Here is a 24,213-nt window from a genome sequence, read left to right on the forward strand (position 1 = left end):
TTGACTCATCTGGGTCTTCAACTTCCAATTGTGACCCCTTGTTTCTGTGTCCCCTATTTGGAGCATCCTGTCTCTGTCCACCTTGTCTATTCCAAACAGTATTTTGTATGTCGTTATCATGTCTCCCCTAACCCTCCTGTCCTCCAGTGTCATCAGTCCGATTTCCCTTAACCTGTCTTAACAGAACATTCCTCTTAGCTCTAGAACTAACCTTGTCACAAACCTTTGCACTTTCTCTAGTTTCTTGAAGTGCTTGACCAAGTGTGGGTTCCAAACAGGCGCTGCTTACTCCAGTATGGGCCTGACGTACATTGTGTACAGTGTCTTGAACGATTCCTTACTAAGGTATCGGAATGCTGTTCTCAGGTTTGCCAGGCGCCCATATGCTGCAGCAGTTATCTGGTTGATGTGTGCCTGCGGAGACGTGCTCGGTGTTATACTCACCCCAAGATCTTTCTCCTTGAACGAGGTTTGCAGTCTTTGGCCACCTAGTCTATACTCCGTCTGCGGTCTTCTGTGCCCTTCCCCGATCTTCATGACTTTACATTTAGCGGGGTTAAATTCGAGAAGCCAGTTGCTGGACCGGGTGTCAAGTCGGTCCAGGTCTCTTTGAAGTCCTGCCTGATCCTCATCTGATTTACTTCTCATTAACTTCACATCATCTGTGAATAGGGACACTTCTGAGTCTAACCTTTCCATCATGTCATTCACATATACCAAAAATAGCACTAGTGTGTGTGTACTCACCTAACTGTACTCACCTAATTGTGGTTGCAGGGGTCGAGACTCAGCTCCTGGCCCCGCGTCTTCACTGACCGCTACTAGGTCCTCCTTTTCCCTGCTCCATGACCTTTATCATACCTCGTCTTAAAACTATGTATAGTTAATGCCTCCACTACATTGCTTGCCAGACTATTCCACTTCCTAACTACTCTATGACTGAAGAAATACTTCCTAACATCCCTTTGACTCGTCTGAGTCTTCAGCTTCCAATTGTGACCCCTTGTTTCTGTGTCTCATCTTTGGAACATCCTATCTCTGTCCACCTTGTCTATTCCACGCAGTATTTTGTATGTCATTATCATGTCTCCCCTGACCCTCCTGTCCTCCAGTGTTGCCAGACCGATTTCCCTTAACATTTCTTCATAGGACATTCCCTTAGCTCTGGAACTAGCCTTGTTGCAAACCTTTGCACTTTATCTAATTTCTTGACGTGTTTGACCAGGTGTGGGTTCTACACTGGTGCTACATACTCCAGTATGGGCCTGACGTACACAGTGTATAAAGTCTTGAACGATTCTTTACAGAGGTACCGGAATGTTATTCTCAGGTTTGCCAAGTGTCCATATACCGCAGCAGTTATCTGGTTAATGTGTGCTTCTGGCGATGTACTCGGTGTTATTCTCACTCCTAGGTCTTTCTCCTTGAATGAGGTTTGCAGCCTTTGGCCTCCTAGCCAATACTATGTCTGCGGTCTTCTTTGCACTCCTCCGATCTTCATGACTTTGCATTTGGCGGGGTTAAATTCTAGGAGCCAGTTTCTGGACCACGCATCCAGCCTGTCCATGTCTCTTTGTAGACCTGTCTGGTCTGTGTCTGATTTAGTTCTCCTCATTACCTTCACATCATCTGAAAACAGGGACACTTCTGAGTCTATCCCTTCCGCCAAGTCGTTCATATATACCAAGAATAGCACTGGTCCCAGGACTGACCCCTGTGGGACCCCGCTTGTCAACGGCGCCCACTGTGATACCTCATCACGAACCATGACTCACTGTTTGTATTCTCTGATCCATTGCAGTGCCCTTCCTGTTATACGTGCTTGTTCCTCTAGCTTTTGTACTAATCTCTCGTGAGGGACTGTGTCAAAGGCCTTCTTGCAGCCCAAGAAAATGCAATCAACCCACCCCTCCCTCTCATTTCTTACTTCAGTTACCTTGTCATAAAACTCTAGTAGGTTTGTGATACAGGATTTGCCTTCCATGAATCCGTGCTGGCTGTTGTTTATAATCTCGTTCCGCTCCAGGTGCTCCACCACTCTTCTCCTGATAATCTTTTTCAAAACTTTGCATACTATACACGTCAGTGACACTGGTCTATAATTTAGTGCTTAATTTCTGTCTCCTTTCTTAAAGATGTGGAATACATTTGCCTTCTTCCATACTTCAGGTAGTTGCCCAGTTTCAAGGGAAGTGTTGAAGATTTTGGTTAGTGGCACACGTAATGTCTCTGCTCCCTCTCTAAGGACCCACAGAGAGATGATGTCCGGTCCCTCCGCCTTTGAGGTATCAAGGTCACTTAGGAGCTTCTCCACCTCCTCCTCAGTTGTGTGTAATTCATCCAAAACTTGTTAGTATATCCCTTGTTGATGTACCACACTGTTTTGTCTTCCCAGTGTCCCTTCAGCCTCCACTGTAAATACTTCCTGAAATCTTATGCTGAGCTCCTCACATACCTCCTGGTCACTTCTTGTGAGCTCCCCACCTTCTTTCCTCAGCCTGATTACCTGGTCCATGACTGTTGTCTTCCTCCTGATGTGGCTGTAGAATAGTTTCAGGTCAGACTTGACTTTCGATGCTATGTCATTTTCATACTGCCGCTGCTCCTCCCTCCTTATCTGTGCATACTCGTTTCTGGCTCGTCGACTAATCTCTTTATTGTCCCGAGTCCTTTGCCTTCTGTACTTTTTCCATTCTCTAGAGTACTTACTTTTTGCCTCCCTACACCTTCGGGTAAACCAAGGGCTCGTTTTGTCCTTCCCATTATTTCTGTTATCCTTGGGAACAAACCTTTCCTCTGTCTCCGTGCATTTTGTTGTTACAAAGTCTATCATTTCGTTTACTGATTTTCCTACCAACTCCTGTTCCCACTGAACCTCCTGCAGGAAGGTCCTCATTCCTGTGTAGTCCTCCCTTTTATAGTTTAGCTTTTCCCTTTCTACGTCTATTACCCTCTCCACTTTTAGCTCCACGATGTATTCAAAGCTCATAACCACATGGTCACTAGCTCCAAGGGGCCTTTCATATGTGATGTGGTCAATGTCTGAGCTACTCAGGGTGAACACAAGGTCCAGTCTTGCTGGTTCATCCTCCCCTCTCTCTCTGGTAGTGTCCCTAACATGTTGGTGCATGAGATTTGCCAGTATAGGTGGCTAGGGGAAAGGGAGGAATGTTGTGTGATTTTTTAAAAACCGAGTATTTTATGTGGGGTTTTTAAGAACCGGTTATTTTTGTGGATTTGTAGATTTTTTTTTTTTTGAGGGTGTATAAGTTTGTTTTTTGTGTTTGTAGAAGGGCTTATTTCATGAATAAATATAAAGATATGTTTTCTTATAAGAAATCTTAAACTAGTCATAAGTTATCCTGAGATACTCCAATATAGGAGCTTTAATAAAAGCTGTGTATCATGACAAGATAAAACCATTTTTATAGTATTGCAGTTACCAAGTTTTAATATCAATAAGCTCCATAACCTGTATCAGTATAGAGTTAGAATTATTATTAGTCTGCCCGAAATACCTAGTCATGCTAGGCATAATATTGGCCCTCTTTGTAAGTAGCACTTTGTAATACGAAACCATACAGTGTAACATATACTCTGTAATATGTAAACCCTACACTGTAATTTTTACAGAGAAATGTGTGTATTTGTACTTACTGAGGTAGAGATCGCACAATAAGGTTAGTTATCGCTGTGATTCTACATTTTCTGACTTTCTTTCGTTTCAGAGAAAATTGTTAGGTACGACTAAGATAATTCTGTGTTGAAGCGCTAAACCCGGAGGATTATACAGCGCCTGGGGAGGGGGGATGTGGAAGGCATTCAGGCTTAATTCGGGGAACTGGAGCACAGATAATTCCCTAAATCAAGAGCCCCTCACCAACATCAAGGAACCTTCCTTGAGGGGAGTTTTTTCACAAATAACCCGCTTGTATGAGAATGAAACTTATGACGACTTTTCGGGCCGACTTGGACCATTAACTAGCTACATAGAAGAGTGAAGTCGGACTGAAACGTCGTCATAAGTTTCTATCTCATATATGCTGGTTATTTGTGTATGTTCCCAGTCACGGTATTGTGGCAATAGCAGCTGTCAAGAGAATAATGTAAAATGATCTAATATTGATAATGAAAACAGAAATAGTTTAAAGGCAGAGATGAACATGGAAAAGATTCAGAAGCAAAACTTGACATATATTATGATATGCAAATAGTACTTATTTTGGCAATAAACATAGTTTTATTTATTTTAATGCTTTTTTTATTGTAAATGATGTAGAACTGAACATAGGATAACTCAATAAAGTTGTAGATAAACGAACTGAGACTGGTTGCAAGTTCACAAGAAGTCTACGTTGTTTCAATATTTGAGACGTGATTTAATTTAAAGACTCGAATAACAGTTGTTCCACGTTAATAGAAGTAACGGAGGTGTGGTGGGATTGTGCTACATTATATGTATCCGAGGTAGTGTGAATTATTGCATATAAAAAAGAGAAAAAGGATGAAGAAACAAAGACTCTGGGTGGCATATCTAGAAAGACCCCAATGGAAGTAAGTCACTCTGTGACTTGTTTACATATGTGTAAATTTCCTAGGAAACTTACACATGTAAATTTCCTAGGAAATTTACACATATCTAAATTTCCTAGGAAATTTACACATATGTTACTATGCATGATAATTTGTGTAACTGTACCTAAATAAACTTAGAAGTTAGTCAGTGAAGAGGCGGGGCCAGGAGCTGAGTGTCGACCCCTTCAACCACAATTAGGCGAGTACAATTAGGTGAGGTAGACTACTATGGGACGAAATCGTTACGGCTCTAGGTTAGGAAAATGAGATAATCTTTGAAGATTATAAATTCAGTGAAGTTAACTGAACTCTTCGAGTGGAAATCTATCGAGTCGAACTCATTCCAGGAGGCGATCCAAGACTGCTTTTTAAAGCATTACACAAATAACCCGCACAAGTGCGACCATGGTGTAATAGCGCACAAAATGCGTACTGAAGGAATAACAGGAAAAGTCGGTAGATGGATCTATAATTTCCTAACAAATATAAAACAAAGAGTAGTAGTCAACGGAGTAAAGTCTGAGGCGGCTACGGTGAAAAGCTCTGTTCCGCAAGGCACAGTAATCGCCCCAGTCTTGATCCTCATCCTCATATCGGACATAGACAGGGATATAAGCCACAGCGCAGTATTTTCCTTTGCAGATGGCACTGGAATTTTCATGACAGTGTCCTCCATTGAAGACACTGCAAGACTCCAGGCGAACATCAACCAAATCTTTAAATGGTCTGCAGAAGATAATGTGAAGTTCAAGGATGAGAAATTCCAATTACTCCGATATGGAAAACGTGAGGAAATTAAAATTTCTTCAGAGTATAAAACAAATTCCAACCACACAATAGAGCGAGAAACTAATTTCAAAGAACTAGGGGTGATCATGTCAGAGGATCTAACCTTCAAGGACCAAAACATTGTATCAATCGCATCTGCTAGAAAAATGACGGGGTGGATAATGAAAACTTTCAAAACTAGGGATGCCAAGCCCATGATAACACTCTTCAGGTCGCTTGTTCTATCTAGGCTGGAATATTGCTGCACACTAACAGCACCTTTCAAGGCAGGTGAAATTGCTGACCTAGAAAATGTACAGAGAACCTTCACGGCACGCATAACAGCGATAAACCACCTCACTTACTGGGAACGCTTGAAGTCCCTAAACCTCTACTCCCTTGAAAGCAGGAGGGAGAGATATATGATTATATACACCTGGAAAATCCTAGAGGGACTAATACCAAACTTGCACACGAAAATCACTCCTTACGAAAGCAAAAGACTCGGCAGATGGTGCAACATCCCCCCAATGGAAAGCAGGGGCCTAAGGCCGTTCAATTGCCTTCCAGCATACATCAGGGGAAAATACCAATAGACCTTATGAGGACGTTTCGGTCCAACTTGACCATTAACTAATAACAATAACATTCCAAATCGGATCGAAACTTCATCACGAATTTCTCTGTCCAATGTGTGAGTTATTTGTGTATTATTTCAGTCACGGTATTGTACAATTGTGTTCTTTTTTAAATAACATGATTTACGTAGTTCTGACAAAGTCTCTCGTAAATAATAATCTAAAGTTCATAGAAGAGCTTGGCACAACCATTTATCAATGGCTTTAATGTTATATGGAATTACGATAATAAAAATGATGCAACAAAGTCGCCAGAAAGTCGCTCGGCTGATTGCGATGGACTTATAGAACACTTTAATATTTATTATAGTGAGTAAACACATACAAGAACTATAATGTTTACTATGGTGACTGGAAAAAATAACATCGCTGTACGTAAACACTAACATGAACAGCACTGATGTTGCTACTTGTGTTAATGTTAACTATGGTGAGGGATCACGAATAAGAACACAGATACGAAGTTCGATCCCCGTACGGATGGAAACATTAGGACGTGTTCCCTTAGAACACCTGCTGTTCCTGTTCACTAAGCAATAAATAAATACCTAGGTGTTAGCTGACTGGTGTGGATCGCGTCAAGGGGACAAAATTAACCTAAGTTGCCTGAAATGCAATTCATAACAAAGGGCTTTCTATATAGTATCTCATCGATGTCATCCAGGCCTGTATAAGTTGTAAATGCACTTGCAAAAATAAAAAAAAATGCTACCAGCACATCTGAAACTTGAGCTGTATCAGACTGTATATTTGCCAAGTTGTAATTACCTACCTGTGTTTGCGGGACTCAAAACTTAGCCCCTGGCTCCGCCTCCTAGACAACTTTTATCAGCATTACTTCTGGCCTCTCGGGCCTTATCCTATCTATTCCCGAAGCTGTGTATTGAGTTTGCCTCCACTGCTGCCTCCTGGCCTCTCGGGCCTTATCCTATCTATTCCCGAAGCTGTGTATTGAGTTTGCCTCCACTGCTGTTTCGTTCAAGCCATTCTTCTTTTTAATCACTCTGAGGCTGAAGAAATACAGTACGTCCTTAGATCCCTGCGGCTCACCTGTGATTTCATCTCCCACCTGTCCTCTTGATCCTCTTAAAGCAAAACGTCTGTCCCTGTCTGCCCTATGAATTCCTCTTAAGATTTTGTATATACGCCTGCATCTACCTATTTGTGTTTGCAGGCGTCGAGTCACAGCTCCTGGCCCCGCCTCTTCGCTGGTCGCTACTTTTCCACTCTCTCCCTGCTCCATGAGCTCTATCATATCTCTTCTTAAAGCTATGTATAGATCTTGCCTCCATGACATCAGTTTCCAGATTGTTCCACTTCGTGACAAATCTATGACTGAAGAAATACTTCCTAACATCCCTGTGACTCATCTGAGTTTTTAACTTCCAGTTGTGACTACATGTTGTTGTGTCCCATCTCTGAAACATTCTGTCCCTATCCACCTTGTCAATTCTTCTCAGTATTTTATATGTCATTTATGTCATTATCATGTCTTCCCTATCTCTTCTGTCCTCCAGTATCGTCAGGTCGATTTCCCTTAACATCTCCTAGTAGGACATACCCCTCATCATCAGGACTAGTCTTTTTGCAAAGCCTTCCATTTTCTTTAGTTTCTTGATGTGTTTGACCAGGTGTGGGTTCCAAACTGGTGGTTCTTACGCAAATATGGAACTGGCGTACACGGTGTACAGTTTGTGTGTGTGTACTCACCTAATTGTGGTTGCAGGGGTCGAGACTCAGCTCCTGGCCCCGCCTCTTCACCGAGTTCTACTAGGTACTTCCTCTCCCTGCTCCACGAGCTTTATCATACCTCATCTTAACGCTTTATCATACCTCGTCTTAAAGCTATGTATAGTTCCTGCCTCCACTACATTACTTGCTAGGCTATTCCACTTCATGACTACTCTATTGCTGAAGAAATACTTCCTAACATCCTTGTGACTCGTCTGAGTCTTCAGCTTCCCATTGTGACCTCTTGTTTCTGTGTCCCCTCTCTGGAACATCCTGTCTCTATCCACCTTACCTATTCCACGCAGTATTCTGTATGTCGTTATCATGTTTCCCCTGACCCTCCTGCCCTCCAGTGTCGTCAGTCCGATTTCCCTCAACCTTTCTTAATAGGACATTCCCCTGAGCTCTGGAACTAGCCTTGTTGCAAACCTTTGTACTTTCTCTAATTTCTTGACGTGCTTGACCAGGTGTGGGTTCCAAACTGGTGCTGCATACTCCAGTATGGGCCTGACGTACACAGTGTACAGTGCCTTGAACGATTCCTTACTAAGGTATTGGAACGCTATTCTCAGGTTTGCCCAGCGCCAGTATGCTGCAGCAGTTATCTGGTGTGTGTGTGTGTGTGTATCCTCACTAACCTATATGTACTTACCTGTATGTGGTTGTAGGGGTCGATTCACACCTCCTGGCCCCGCCTTTTCGATTGTTGCTACGAGGTTCATTCTCTCCCGGCTTCAAAATCCTTATCGTATCTCTTCTAAAAGCAGTGTATGGTTCCCACTTCTACCACCTCACTCTCAAGATTTTTCCACTTCCTGACAGCTCTACTTCTGAAAAAAATACTTCCTAGTATCCCTACGACTGTTCTAACTTTCAACTTCCAACTGTGCTCTCGTCTTCTTGTTTCCTATCTCTCAAACATTGTAATCCTATTTATCTTGTCAGTTACTCTCAGTATTTTGTACGTTGTTTTCATATCCCCCTAGTCTTGTCCTCCAGTGTCATCAGGTTGAGTTCCCTTAACCTTTCCTCCTCTCCGGGACTAATCTTGCAGCAAACCTCTGCAAATTTCTTGACGTGTTTGACCAGGTGTGGGTTCCATACTAGTGCTACGTACTCCAATATCGGTCTGACGTACACGGTGAGTAGTGTTGTGATTGACTCTTTACTTAGATGTCGAAAACTTATTCCTAAATTTGTCAAACGAGCATTTGTTGCAGCAGTTATTTGCTTGATGTGCGCCTCAGGTGGCATGTGCTGAATGATATTCACCCAAAGATTCGTGACGAAATTGGATCAGAAAACTTCCTCAAGTTAGGGACAAGCTTCACCTCCTGGGCTCTGCCTATCATGCAGGTATTAAGATCCAATTCCTAGGCTCTCTGTAGAGTACAGATGTTGAGCTCAGTCTTTTATACATGTGTTGAGCTGCGAGTTTACCATGATAGGGAGGATTAATCTACATAGTATTACACAAGTATTTTAAAGTTACCCAATCCTAATCTTAAGACGCTACTGGTCCATAATTTTAATATAAATTTAAAAGCCTGTCACCGTAACTAAACTGATATTAATTTTTCTTACGAGATGCTTTGGCAGTAAGCCAGCAAAGGTGTCGATCAGATGATCAGAAGATCCAAAGAGCAGACCAATACACTAAAAAAAGACCCGTGTCTGCAGAACAATTCCCTTTTTCCTCTAACAAAGTTCCTCCATTATAATTCCCATTCTCGATTTCTCTACATTGGGACAGTTTAAGGGTTAATGACCTACGTAGGTAGAATAACAAAGAGGCCAGCTGTCATTAGGTGAAAACTTCCCGAGCAATGATAAATAATTAAGTCAGACACGCCCGAAGGTTATCTTAAATGTTAGCCACCAAGATTAGTTATTCCTAATCACTCTCTTGTCCTTGTGGCTGAAAAAAAAATCTGAGTGATGTAAACGCATGTAAGGAGATGCCCGTGGCCACAAGAAGGACCCGGGGGTGTTTAGGGGTCACTGCCTCCCCACACACCCCCGGGTGTTTGGGGAAGCAGTGACCCCCAAGCGTATAAGTGTTTCCCCAAACACTGTTATACGTTTACGGTTATTGTAATTAATGGAGTTTTGTACGTTAAGATTATGTTGTTTATTTCATCTATGTTGGATACTTTTGTGATACGAATTAATAGGGGCAAAATGTCAACCAGTAACAGCTAGCATTAAACAAGGAAGAAAAATAGCTCCTTCAGTAGAAAATATCTTGTAAGAGTTAAAAACAGGAGCTAATATTCTGTTGTGCTAATTTGCTATTTTATTGTGTATTATTGTATTATTACTTTGTATTATTGCACATTGTTTCCATTTATTTCTTAATATCAAGCGTATTATTAAGGTCTCGTTTAAATTAGTACCCAAACGTCTTTAACATTTATTACCACAGCATGTCCATGGCAAAATATATATATACATATATATATATATATATATATATATATATATATATATATATATATATATATATATATATATATATATACATATATATATATATATATATATATATATATATATACATATATATATATATATATATATATATAGTAACGTGAAAGCAGTAAAGATACCCAGATGTTGCACATGTGTCTAGTTTTCAAAGTGGATTTTTTGACGTTATCCTCATCATGTTACTAATGTCTTGTAGCTCAGCACGATGTTAATGTAACCAATTTTGTTTAAAATCTGCAGTAGTATAATGCGCATGAGAGGTAAATGGTAAAAATAGTCGAGGGATAACTACGATATACGTGACAATATCTTTGTATAAATGGATTAAAAACAAGTTAATAATTCAGGCACTTAACAACACTTGGGAATCTTTATTCTGGAAACGTTTCGCCAGTCAGTGGCTTCTTCAGTCTAATACAGAGAAGAACAGTGAAAAGGAGGAGTTTGAGATAATCAGTCCCTCAGCTTGGACTCGGTGTGTTTACTCCATCAGTCTTGATAAAAGTACAGCATATCCCCTGAGGGACTGATTACCTCACACTCCTTCTCATCATCTACCTTTCTTCTCTGTACTGAACTGAAGAAGCCACTGGCTGGCGAAAAGTTTCCAGATTAAAGATTTCCAAATGTTGTCTCAAGTATCAATAGAAACATATCTTAAAGATATGTATGTACCGAATGAACTCACTCCCCAGGTAAAAAAAAATAGACAGTGGACATAGCTACAGCGTTTTATTATATAATATGATACAAAGATTAAAATTTAAAGTTTTGAGCTCAGTTTCATTGCAGACACGGGAATTGTACATTAAAATAGGATGACAGTGTAAATATGACAGAGAGAGAGAGAGAGAGAGAGAGAGAGATTAGAGTATTGGAACTGTACACTGAAGCTAGAAGATCTTGTAGGTCTGCATAAAGATCATATAGGTCTGACATGATGGGTCAGTATGTCCAACGGTTGAGGCATGAAGGTGCCTAAGATCCTAAACGTCTGGCATGAAGGGACCTAAGGTCCTAGACGTTTGGCATGAAGGGACCTAAGGTCCTAGACGTCTGGCATGAAGGAGCCGCAGGTGGGGAAGCCCTCAGGGACAGGCGGCAGGTCGCTAGTCTCACCAACGTGCAGGGCACCGATCATGCCCATCTCAGAGTGGAACACCAGATGACAGTGCATCGCCCACCATCCTGCAAGACACACCACACGATATAGTTTTGACGCGCATATATAACTTCTCAACAGTAGGTGAAAAACACGTATACACAGATCAAGACGTTGAGGAAACGTTCCGTCACAAGTGACTTCTTTATGAATAAATAAGGCACTCGTGGCGAAACAATGGTCTTACTTTACCATTTCCTCCAATCGTCTCAAGAGTTACAGTAAAATGAATGGCAAAAGTGTTTTTATAGGGGGATACATTGATACTAGTGAGGGCTCTTTATTCAAGGAATTGGAGCTACTCTCCCCTTCCTCTTATCAAACCCAATTTACCTTCCATACCTCAGGGGTCCTTCATGGCCCGTAATCCCGTACAGGAATAAAAATTAATAATCATTGCAGCCACCTCCACGAAGTGAGCTCTGGGTATTTTGCATGATTGTAGGTAGGCATTCAGCCATGCAAAATGGCTGAGCTCTCAGTGTATGTTTTCTATGTCTGGACAATGTAATGTGTAACTATCGTTCCTGGGACTAAATCTAGATAAATCCTATCCCACACAAACTGTTTCATTCTTAGTTTAATATAACCACGTTACAATCACTACCTCCACAGCACACTACCATCACAACACTACCATCACAACACTACCATCACAACACTGCTCTCACCCACTACACAATCACCAAATTACCACCATCATAACACTACCATTGCACTACACTGTCATTACCACCATCATAACACTCCCATTGCACTACACTGCCATTATCACCATAACACTACCATCGCACTACACTGACATTACTACCATCATAACACTACCATCACACTACGCTACTATTATCACCATCATAACACTACCATCGCACTACACTGCCATTACCACCATAACACTACCATCGCACTACACTGACATTACTACAGTCATAACACTACCATTGCACTACACTGCCATTACCACCATAACACTACCATTGCACTACACTGCCATTACCACCATAACACTACCATTGCACTACACTGCCATTACCACCATAACACTACCATTGCACTACACTGCCATTACCGTCATAACACTATCATTGCACTACACTGCCATTACCACCATAACACTACCATTGCACTACACTGCCATTACCGTCATAACACTACCATTGCACTACACTGCCATTACCACCATAACACTACCATTGCACTACACTGACATTACTACCATCATAACACTACCATTGCACTACACTGACATTACTACCATCATAACACTACCATTGCACTACACTGACATTACTACCATCATAACACTACCATTGCACTACACTGCCATTACCACCATAACACTACCATTGCACTACACTGCCATTACCACCATAACACTACCATTGCACTACACTGCCATTACCACCATAACACTACCATTGCACTACACTGCCATTACCGTCATAACACTATCATTGCACTACACTGCCATTACCACCATAACACTACCATTGCACTACACTGCCATTACCGTCATAACACTACCATTGCACTACACTGCCATTACCACCATAACACTACCATTGCACTACACTGACATTACTACCATCATAACACTACCATTGCACTACACTGACATTACTATCATCATAACACTACCATTGCACTACACTGACATTACTACCATCATAACACTACCATTGCACTACACTGACATTACTACCATCATAACACTACCATTGCACTACACTGACATTACTACCATCATAACACTACCATTGCACTACACTGACATTACTACCATCATAACACTACCATCGCACTACACTGATATTACTACCATCATAACACTACCATTGCACTACACTGCCATTACCACCATAACACTACCTTCGCAGTACGTTGCCATCAAAGGGTCAATGAATTTTTTGTAACCTGTTAACACCTGAGGTGAGTGATTCGGCTGGAAGCGACGACCTTCAGATGTGATAATTGTTCAGACAACAACACAACTCACACACACACACACACACACACACACACACACACACACACACACACACACACACACACACACACACACACACACACATAAAACACACACACACACACACACACACACACACACACACACACACACACACACACACACACACACACACACACACACACACACACATAAAACACACACACACACACACACACACACACACACACACACACACACACACACACACACACACACACACACACACACACACACACAAAAAACACACACACACACACACACACACACACACACACACACACACACACACACACACACACACACACACAAAACACACACACACACACACACACACACACACACACACACACACACACACACACACAAACACACAAATCGCGTTTCAACATGGGTGACCTGTAGTTCAGTGGTAGAGCATATGGTTAACAACCAAAGAGATCCAGGTTCGATTCCCAGACAGACATATAGGAGCAAGTTTCCTTACGTTTTGGTAAAAGAACACATGTGCAGCTAATGTGACATTTTATTGTGGCAACGTTTCGCTCTCCAAGAGCTTTATCAAGCTGTTACAAACAGTACATGAACACACAGGGTGAGATGTACAACCATAATATAAGGCTAAGCACGAATTTTTTTTTTAGGTAAGAAGCAATAACATGTTTTAAACTAAAAATCTTTATGCTTTTGTCTCACCTGGGTTGTCAGCAGTGAACCTAATGACGGTGTAGCCTCCGTCAGGAATGGTCACTGTGTCCTTCTTCACGGTATTCTCTAACCTGCGGGTGATGAGGCCCGCGGCGTCCAGGGCTCTGACCTCCTCTAAGGTTGTCTCACTGTAAATATCACGTGGAAAAATGAAATCAATAGAAGCAAAGTGAAGAAGATATTGACCTTCAGGCTGAGTATTATGGAAGTGTAGTACCTCTGTATAAGAGAAAGATTAAATGAATTTCGTAAATTAAATTTCTTTGCATCCTTCCTCCGTCAGTCATACGTGTCATAAAAGGCGACTAAAATGGCGGGAGCAAGGGGCTAGTAACCCCTTCTCTTGTAAGATTTCTTAAAGGCTCATCTCCTTCCCCTCATGGTTTGTCTTGCATTGCTAAGATAGCCTGTCTGCGATTGTTTGCGATTCTGTTGCTAGGTGAAAAACTCATCTCAAAAACCAAGGATCACAGAGTGGCCAGCTTCCTCTTTCAGAGACTCAGTGTTGTGATCTGGAGGGAAAATGCCTTCAGCATCCTGGGCACTCGGCCCATCGCCGGGGACCTGTATGAAGTATATGAGATGTAGTCTCTAAGATGTTTATGTTGTCCTATTCGGCACGACACACACACACACACACACACACACACACACACACACACACACACACACACACACACACACACACACACACACACACACACACACACACAGCATATGGGCGCCTGGCAAACCTGAGAATAGCGTTCCGATACCTCAGTAAGGAATCGTTCAAGACTCTGTACACAGTGTACGTCAGACCCATACTGGAGTATGCAGCACCAGTTTGGAACCCACACCTGGTCAAGCACGTCAAAAATTAGAGAAAGTGCAGAGGTTTGCAACAAGGCTAGTTCCAGAGCTCAGGGGAATGTCCTACGAAGAAAGGTTAAGGCAGTGGAGGGCAGGAGGGTTAGGGGAGACATGATAACGACATACAAAATACTGCGAGGGATAGATCAGGTGCACAAAGACAAGATGTTCCATAAATGGGACACAGAAACAAGGGGTCACAATTGGAAGTTGAAGACTCAGGTGAGTCAAAGGGATGTTAGGTAGGAAGCATTTCTTCATTCATAGAGTTGTTAGGAAGTGGAATAGTCTGGCAAGAGACGTAGTGGAGGCAGGAACCATACATAGTTTTAAGACGAGGTATGATTAAGCTAATGGAGCAGGGAGAGAGAGGACCTAGTAGTGACCAGAGGAGAGGCGGGGCCAGGAGCTGAGTCTCGACCCCTGCAACTACAAATAGGTGGATACAAATAGGTGAGTACACGCACACACACACGCACACACACACACACACACACTCACTCACACACACACACACACACACACACACACACACACACACACACACACACACACACACACACACACACACACACACACACACACACACCAAAGGTGTAGCGAGGCAAAAACCAAGCGTGCTAGAGAATGGAAGAAGCATTGAAGATAAAGGACCCAAGAGAATAAGGAGAGCAGTCGTAAAACCAGAAATGAATATGCACAGGTAAGAAGGGAGGCCCAACGACAGTATGAAAATGACATAACACCGAGGCAGGGTGACCCAAAAAGAAAGAAAATCCCCAAAAAGAAAATCATTCAACACTTTCACCTCATACATAATCACTGTCCTTGCAGAGGCGCCCAGATACAACATTTTAGAAGCACATTAAAACTATACAACATACCCCTCCAAACTGCCAATATCCCGAACCCCTCCTTTAAAGTGGGTATGTGTGTGTGCCGGGTGAAGGGTGAGGGAAGGAGGCAACTTCAAGTCGGTGAGGAGAGGAAGATGGCACTAGTTATTAGTGTCACTAATGACTGACCTGCCGAGGCGCTGCATGGCTACAACATGGAATTTGTAGCCGTGAAGGTGGAATGGATGATTCTCGTCACCAATGGTACCCTCGTCCACCAACACCATCTCCACCGTCTCCCCCAACCCCACCTCAAAAACGTACGTGCAGGCGCAGAAGTTACCAACACATGTCGATTCCTGGATAGTTGAAAGAGTATTTAAACAGCATTTGAATGAATTATAAAGTATTCATCCTCCTGTGGGAGCAATTTCACTCACTAAAAAGTTTTATAATCCAATACGGAGCATGGAAGAACACAAAATATACAGTAGACAGAGATCAGGTGAATTTTGTGGAATCAGATCCTGCAAGGTCAGGTGCCTGTGTTATCTGTACTGCTCCGAGACAACGACATTAGCACAAATTATTTTCCTTTTAACCAAATCTGGCTTCTTTACATTTCATCAGGTGCCTTTGCGTGTTATGCTTTATCGCATGTGCTTTTAAGATTCTTTTTGTTGCACTCGTACAAATAAAATCATCAAAAACCTCCTATGGCCTATAGAACACTAAAACACTACATCATACATAACTCCATGACACACCTGTAATACCACACTAGCACCTGCTAGACTTGTCACTTCCTTATTCACCTCTCACTCTCTCTCTCTCTCTCTGTCAGTCTCGCCTCAAATGCATTCACTTGCCGTTCACATGCGTTCATTTTTTATATTTTACAACAATGCAATATCATGCATATTGTTGACCACCTTACCTATTGGAAGAACAGCATACCTAGTGAGTGATTCTTGTCAGGTCAATAGACACAGATAAAACTTATGTGACATTTGGTTTTATAGCAAATAACATACTGCGGGAGACCGAAACCGGGTTATTTAACCAGCCTCCTGGGAATGTAGCTAAATTCTCGGCACCTTAGTCCACTACGCCACCATGCTTCAAACGTTGGGTGTCCAGACACTGAACATGTCACTACTAATGCTGATGGAGTGGGTGAGGCACTCACCTCGTCGTAGAAACACACAGTAGGCTGAGGGTCACTTGGCTGGGAGAGTGGAGGGGAGAGTGGAAACCGGAAGGTGATGTTGTTTATTTGTGGTGTGGGCGCCTGCCATATATCAGACACTGTGGGAACGTTGCTTATTGTAATAGGTTTTCGAGTACTACCATATTATAAGAACACTGTTATAAAAAATCATAGAAAAACAGCAAATTTCAAGAAGAAATTCTGAGTAAAACCATTAAATATGTTTCTCCTAAGAGTGTGAATGGCACATTGAGAGTTGCTAAATTCTACCCTCATGTCGAACATAATCTAAAGATGCCAGATTTTGAATTTCACGTTATAGTAAAAGGAACATAAATGTTGTTACCATTTTTATGTAACATTTTATATTCAATATGAAATATTCAGGAAGAGTTAAATCTCTAGGGGTTTGTACAGTGTCTTAGAAATAACGAAGTCACAGATAGCTCCAGTTCCTTGTATCAAGAGCTCTTCACTAGTATTAAGGCAACACTTAATGGATTGATATATACTACATATGGTGCAAAAAATATTCTCCTCTCTTAAGGAATTTATAGGAACTCACCATCATTGACCGAGTATAAGTCAGGGTTGAAGAAGAGAAGATTGTCGACCAGGTTGAAATTGAGTGCGAGGTAAAACTTCTTATCGACCTGTTCCTCCAAGACGCTGGGCTCGAAGGAGTTCAATTCAACCATAGTTACCTCCTCCTCGGCAACACCATCTGAGTTGAGGGGGTTCACCACCTGTGCACACAAAATTGGGAAGGTTTCACTATATGTTAACAAAATTTAAGAGGTTTATCTCCTATAAATACGGAATCTGAAAGTTCAAATAATTTAGTCGGTCCACTACATGGAGACAGAATTTAGGGAGTTAACTACAAGAGAACCCAGTATGCAGGGAGGCTCCCTAGCTGGGAGGCAGAATTAAGAGAGCTCATCAAATGCGATCACAGAATTTGGGGGTTCACCTCATCATTAGAAATAATTCAATCGTTTATCACCTATGCATCACGTTGCAGGTGTCAGCCTTGCATGATGTCGAGTATATGATCCTTACAGGAAAGTTTATTTTGATGATATAATCCTTATATGATTGTTAGTCTATCTTTTATTCAGTGTGTGGGCGATGTCACAGTTGTTTTTTTCCACACTGACTCGCTCCTTTCCCGTCTATTTTCATCTGCCGTGCTTTTTCACTAATATGTAAGTGATATGGAAGATTAATCTAACAATTTTGCTTTATTATTTTCATCTGCCGTGCTTTTTCACTAATATGTAAGTGATATGGAAGATTAATCTAACAATTTTGCTTTATGCCTAGCGTATCAACAGTTGCGATCCTATAAATTAGAAATGAATCTGTTTTAATTAAATGTAATTTGTGTAATGAAGTATATTGTATTGTCTTTGTTAAACTGCATTATACAGCGTTTTGGATTGGAAAGTTATGAGAGAAGCATATGAAAGAAGGTAAACTTACCACTCCTGGTGGGTAGTTGGAGTCGTACTCCAGAGCGACGGTGGGTAGTTCTTCAGGAGCACCGTCGTAGCGAAGCACCGCCCCTTGCACACACTCATTCTGGCTGCAAGAGAAGATGAGTTGATAGCTGTTAGTTTAATCAAGCCAAAACATGCCACCTGTCTTCAACATGAGATGAACCATGGAGTGGTGCCAGCATTGTGGTGAGGACGCTGCAAATATGGTGCGCCTAACCAATTGAATTATTCTAATAGATTCACCGAGAGGAGACTTAAAAAAAAAAAACTGGAAAACTCTCTCTCTCAAATCCTGGGCACCAAAAAAGCTGAACAAAACTAGATATTGTCCTAATTAAACCCAACGTACCACAACTCTATCATTTTGAAAGAGCCAGTGATTACTTAGAGGGAAACTTTCCAACATCCCTCTATCTTAGTCCAACAGAGACCACTGAAGTCACCCTGATTATAAATTTACTAAAAAACAAATCAGGAAATTTTGCTCATACTCCACACACACGACAAGGCTCTTGAAGCAGAGTGTGAACCTAGTAGCGGCCAATAAAGAAGCGGGTCCAGTAGCTGTAAATCGACCCCTGCAGCCACGTATAGTTGAGAACTTATGTGTGAGTACACACACACACACACACACACACACACACGAGTGAGCCCATGGTTTAACTGGAGATGTAAAAAGGCCAAGGTACAAAGTATAGAAGGCAAAGGATTCAAGAAAACAAGGAGTGGAGCGGAAGAACCAGAAACGAATATGCAGGGATAAAGAGAGAGGCCCAGAGGCAATACGAGAACGGCATAGCATCAAAAGTTGTTATACAGTCACATTAGGAGAGAAACAACAGTCAAGGACCAGGTAATCAGGGTGAGGAAAGGAGGGGAGCTCACAAAGAGTGACCAGGAAGTATGTGATGAACTTAACACAAGATTTAGAGAAGCATTCACAATAGAGACAGAAATGCTTCCAGTAAACCTTGAAGGTAGGGTGCAAAAGCAGGTGCTAGACATAATACACAAGACCAAGGTAGAGGTGAAGAAACTGCTAGGTGAGCTAGATACTTCAAAGACGGTGTACCCAGATAACATATCTCCATGGATACTGCTGCCGCTAGCAGCAATCTTCAGTAAATCTATCGAAACTGGGCAATTGCCTGAGGCATGGAAGACAACAAATGCAGTTCAGATTTTTAAGAAAGGAGACAGACAGGCAGCGTTAAACTACATACCAGTGCCATTGACTTGTATAGTATGTAAAGTCATGGAAAAGATGATCACGAGAAGAGTGGTGGAGCACATTGAAACGATTGGGCTCATGCGTGACAATCAGCACGGCTTCAGAGATGGGAAATCCTGTGTCACAAATCTACTTGAATTCTACGATATGGTAACAGAAGTAAGACAGGAGAGAGAGGTATGAGTAGACTGTATCTTTTGAAACTGCAAGAAGACTTTTGACGCAGTACCACACGAGAGACTGGTACAAAAATTAGAGGAGCAGGCAGGAATAGTAGGGAAATTACTGCGATGGATCAGAGAATACCTGACAGGCAGGAAACAACGAATGTTGGTACGTGATGAAGTGTCAGAGTGGGTGCATGTGTCGAGTGGGGTTCCACAAGTATCAGTCCTAGGTTCGTTGCTGTTTCTTGTATACGTGAATGACATGATGGAAGGAATAGATTCAGAAGTGTCTATGTTCGCTGATGACATGAAACTGATAAGATTACAAGCGGGCGAGGATCAGCTAAGATTACAAGGGGATCTGGACAGACTACAAGTCTGGTCCGAAAGATGGCTCCTGGAGTTTAACCCCAGTGAGTTCAAAGTCGTGAAGATTTGGGAAGGACAAAGAATATCGCAGACGGAGTACAGGTTAGGAGATCAAAAGCTGCAAAAGTCATTTAAAGAAAAGGATCTTGGGATAAGCATTATAACGAACATGTCCCCTGAAGCACACATCAGTCAAATGACTGCTGCAGTATATGGGCGCTTGGCAAACCTGAGAATAGCGTTTCGACATTTGAGTAAGGAATCATTCACGACATTGTACACCGTGTACATCAGACCCATACTGGAGTATGCAGTACCAGTATGGAACCAACATTTAGTCAAACAGGTCAAGAAATCGGAGAAAGTGCAAAAGTTTCCAGCAATATTAGTCCCAAAATTGAAGGGCATGTCTTGCAAGGGGAGATTAAGGGAACTCAAACTGATGATACTAGAGGATGGGAGGGATAGGGGGACACATGATAACGACATATAAAATACTGAGATGAACTGACAAGGTGGATATGGCTCGAATGTTGCAGAGATGGGATACAGGAACAAAGGGTCACAGATGGAAGTTGAAAACCCAGATGAGTCGTAGGGATGTCAGAAAATATTTTTTTTTAGCCTTAGAGTTGTCAGGAAATGGAATAATCTGAAGAGTAAAGTAGTAGAGGTAAATTCCATACATAGCTTTAAGAAGAGGTATGATAAAGCTCATGGAGCAGGGAGAGAGTGACTTACTATAGACCAGTAAAGAGGCGAGGCCGGGAGCTATGAATCGAACCCTGCAACCACATACTGGTGACTACACAGAGGTTGCACGGAACATTCCACTAACAGCACTCTTAAGGAATACATTTTACTCTTTAAATTTCAGCAAGGATTTAGGATAATATTTCAGAAACATACATAAATAAAAAAAGTATACAATATTTGCTCCCAACAATATATACTGGGTAATGTTTCAAGTTTTGATATTATACCTATATATCATGTTTTTTATACTAAATTATTTTTAATATTGAAAATGAGGATGTTAACAGTACACATAAAAACTAAAGTGAACTTCTCACGTGCAGTCGATGAGGCCATTGAACCTGATCCAGTAGTTGTCGACCAGCTGGTCTGCCTCCAGCACCACGTCGTACCTCTCACCTGCAGACACAATGCCCAGTACATACTAATGGTAAAATATACCGAGATATATAAAAGACAACATCATGCGGTTTCTGGTATTTATTGACAAGACGGATCCTGCACTAAGGACTTGATCGTCCGCATTAAATGTCACTGCCTGATTATTGGAATAATATGACTTCTAGTTTCATGTTCCGCACAGTTTTCTCAATAACCTTTCATGTGGAACAATGTCATGTGGAACATGAAAGGTTAATGTCAAAAGCCTTTTTGATAATTAAATGATCTCATACCTCAGCAGACCGCTTTATACTTCAATAACCCGAGAATATGTTCGTAAGGCAAGACTTAGGTGTGATGTGAACCTGTCATAGACTTCGATTAATTCAATGATACGGTTTTGAATATGCTCTTAACGCTTCATGAAATGGTGTAACTAGACAGCTTACTATATTCATTCTTAATTGAAAATCTAAGTGTGTGTGTGTATATTCACCAAATTGTACTCACCTAATTGTAGTTGTAGGGGTCGATTCATAGCTATCGCTTCCTGACAACTCTATGATTGAAGAAATAATTTCTAATATCCTTGTTACCTTAGGAGTTGTGCTTGGTATTATATTCACCCCAAGATCCTTTTCCTTGAGTAAGGTTTGGAGTCTTTGGCATCCCTAGCTTGTACTCCGTCTGCGGTCTTCTTTGCCCTTCCCCACTCTTCATGATTTTGCACTTGGTGAAGTTAAACTCCAGGAACTAGTTGCTGGACCAGGCTTGCAGCTTGTCCAGATCCCTTTGTAGACCTGCCTGATCCTCCGATTGAATTCTCCTCATTAGCTTCTCATTGTCTGCAAACAGGGACACCTCTGAGTTTATCCCTTCCGTCCTTATCAAGGAGGACTCCTTGCAGTGATGAAGAGGCTCTTGATCTGAGGAATTGGACCCTTCGGTCTTCTTCCTCCGATCGAACCTAATTACCCCACATTACTCCCCTTCCCTGTCCCATCCTCCCCATCTCTCCTTTCCCATTCCTCCTAATCTCCCCATCCCTCCCCTTTATCTTTCCTGTTTTCAGCCTTTGAGGTTTCCTTAGGCACTGTAGTTCCTAGACCTGGGAAGGGCCTCCGGGGCCCATCCCATTCCGTTGAGGTCTTTGGTAATAGTGTGGTTTGCGATGGAATCTCTGATGATACTGCTATGAATGCCTCTCACGTAACAATTGCTCCCTTTACATAGAACATAAGAACATAAGAACGAAGGAACACTGCAGAAGGCCTACTGGCCCATGCGAGGCAGGTCCAAGTCTCCTACCGGCTTAAGCCAATGCACCCAACCTAGTCAGGTCAGGTCACATTGACTTAAGGGAGGAACACGGCAACCGACCTGGTAGCACAAGCTACCAGGTCTAACTCACACCCACCCACATCCACTCATGTATTTATCCAACCTATTTTTAAAGCTACACAACGTTCTGGCCTCTATAACGGTACTTGGGAGTTTGTTCCACTCATCCACAACTCTATTACCAAACCAGTACTTTCCTATATCCTTCCTGAATCTGAATTTTTCCAACTTAAAACCATTGCTGCGAGTCCTGTCTAGGCTAGATATTTTAAGCACACTATTTACATCCCCTTTATTTATTCCTGTCTTCCATTTATACACCTCAATCATATCCCCCCTAATTCTACGCCTTTCTAGAGAGTGCAGATTCAGGGCCCTTAGTCTATCCTCATAGGGAAGGTTTCTGATACATAGGATCAACTTTGTCATCCTCCTTTGTACATTTTCCAGAGAATTTATATCCATTCTGTAATAAGGTGACCAAAACTGTGCAGCATAATCTAAATGAGGCCTAACCAAGGATGTATAGAGTTGAAGAACAACCTGAGGACTCCTATTATTTATGCTTCTTGATATGAAGCCAAGGATTCTATTAGCTTTATTGCGAACACTTATGCACTGTTGTCTTGGTTTCAGATTACTGCTAACCAGAACTCCTAAATCTTTCTCGCAATCCGTAATATTAAGATCTACATTATTTAGTTTATATGTGGCATGGTTATTGTCCTGTCCAACATTTAGAACTTTGCATTTGTCTATATTAAACTGCATCTGCCACTTCTCCGACCACTGCATCAGTCTATTCAAATCTTCCTGGAGTGCTCGAATGTCCTCGTCAGAATGAATTCGACGGCCTATTTTGGTGTCATCGGCAAACTTGCCGATGTCGCTCTTTATGCCCTCATCTATGTCGTTTATGTAGATTGTGAACAGCAGGGGGCCCAACACTGACCCCTGTGGAACACCGCTCGTGACACTTCCCCACTCTGATTTCTCCCCATTTATGCAAACTCTCTGCTGCCTATTTGTCAACCAAGCCTCTATCCAGGAAAAAATTTCTCCTCCTATTCCATGTGCTTTAATTTTCCTCAATAGTCTCTGATGTGGGACCCTGTCAAAAGCCTTACTGAAGTCCATATACACAATATCATATTCATTACCATGATCTACCTCCTCAAATACCTTAGTGAAAAAAGTTAATAAATTCGTAAGGCAGGAACGCCCCTTTGTAAAACCATGCTGAGATTCGTTGATTAATTTATGCTTTTCAAGGTGGCTACGAACTGCCTCGGCAATTATTGATTCCATAAATTTTCCCACTATGGAGGTTAGGCTTATTGGTCTATAGTTCGAAGCTAAGGACCTGTCACCTGTTTTGAAAATAGGTATCACATTTGCCATTTTCCACTTATCTGGCACCATGCCAGTTTGTAGTGATATGTTGAAAAGATTAGCCAAAGGTGTGCTAAGCTCCTCTTTACATTCCTTTAG

At 41.8% G+C, this 24,213-nt stretch overlaps 1 protein-coding gene across 4 annotated transcripts in view; it reads right to left on the reverse strand.

Moving 5' to 3' along the window:
• Positions 1–24,213, reverse strand: part of LOC128700130 (uncharacterized) — an 84,797-nt gene that overhangs the window by 46,382 nt on the left and 14,202 nt on the right. For 2 of the 4 annotated variants that reach the window (XM_053793084.2, XM_053793083.2), the window contains exons 6-12: positions 21,318–21,399; positions 18,461–18,563; positions 17,541–17,721; positions 16,955–17,073; positions 15,955–16,124; positions 14,066–14,205; positions 10,916–11,390 (exon numbers count right to left, since the gene is read on the reverse strand). The exons of the other annotated variants lie outside the window; for them this stretch is intronic. In XM_053793084.2, the coding sequence (XP_053649059.2) occupies positions 11,251–11,390; positions 14,066–14,205; positions 15,955–16,124; positions 16,955–17,073; positions 17,541–17,721; positions 18,461–18,563; positions 21,318–21,399 (935 nt within the window). In that variant the 3' untranslated portion in view covers positions 10,916–11,250. Of the gene's footprint in view, positions 1–10,915; positions 11,391–14,065; positions 14,206–15,954; positions 16,125–16,954; positions 17,074–17,540; positions 17,722–18,460; positions 18,564–21,317; positions 21,400–24,213 lie in introns of those variants that run through there. 4 annotated transcript variants of the gene reach the window in all.

Source organism: Cherax quadricarinatus, chromosome 74, assembly GCF_038502225.1.
Source record: "Cherax quadricarinatus isolate ZL_2023a chromosome 74, ASM3850222v1, whole genome shotgun sequence".
Lineage (NCBI taxonomy): Eukaryota > Metazoa > Arthropoda > Malacostraca > Decapoda > Parastacidae > Cherax > Cherax quadricarinatus.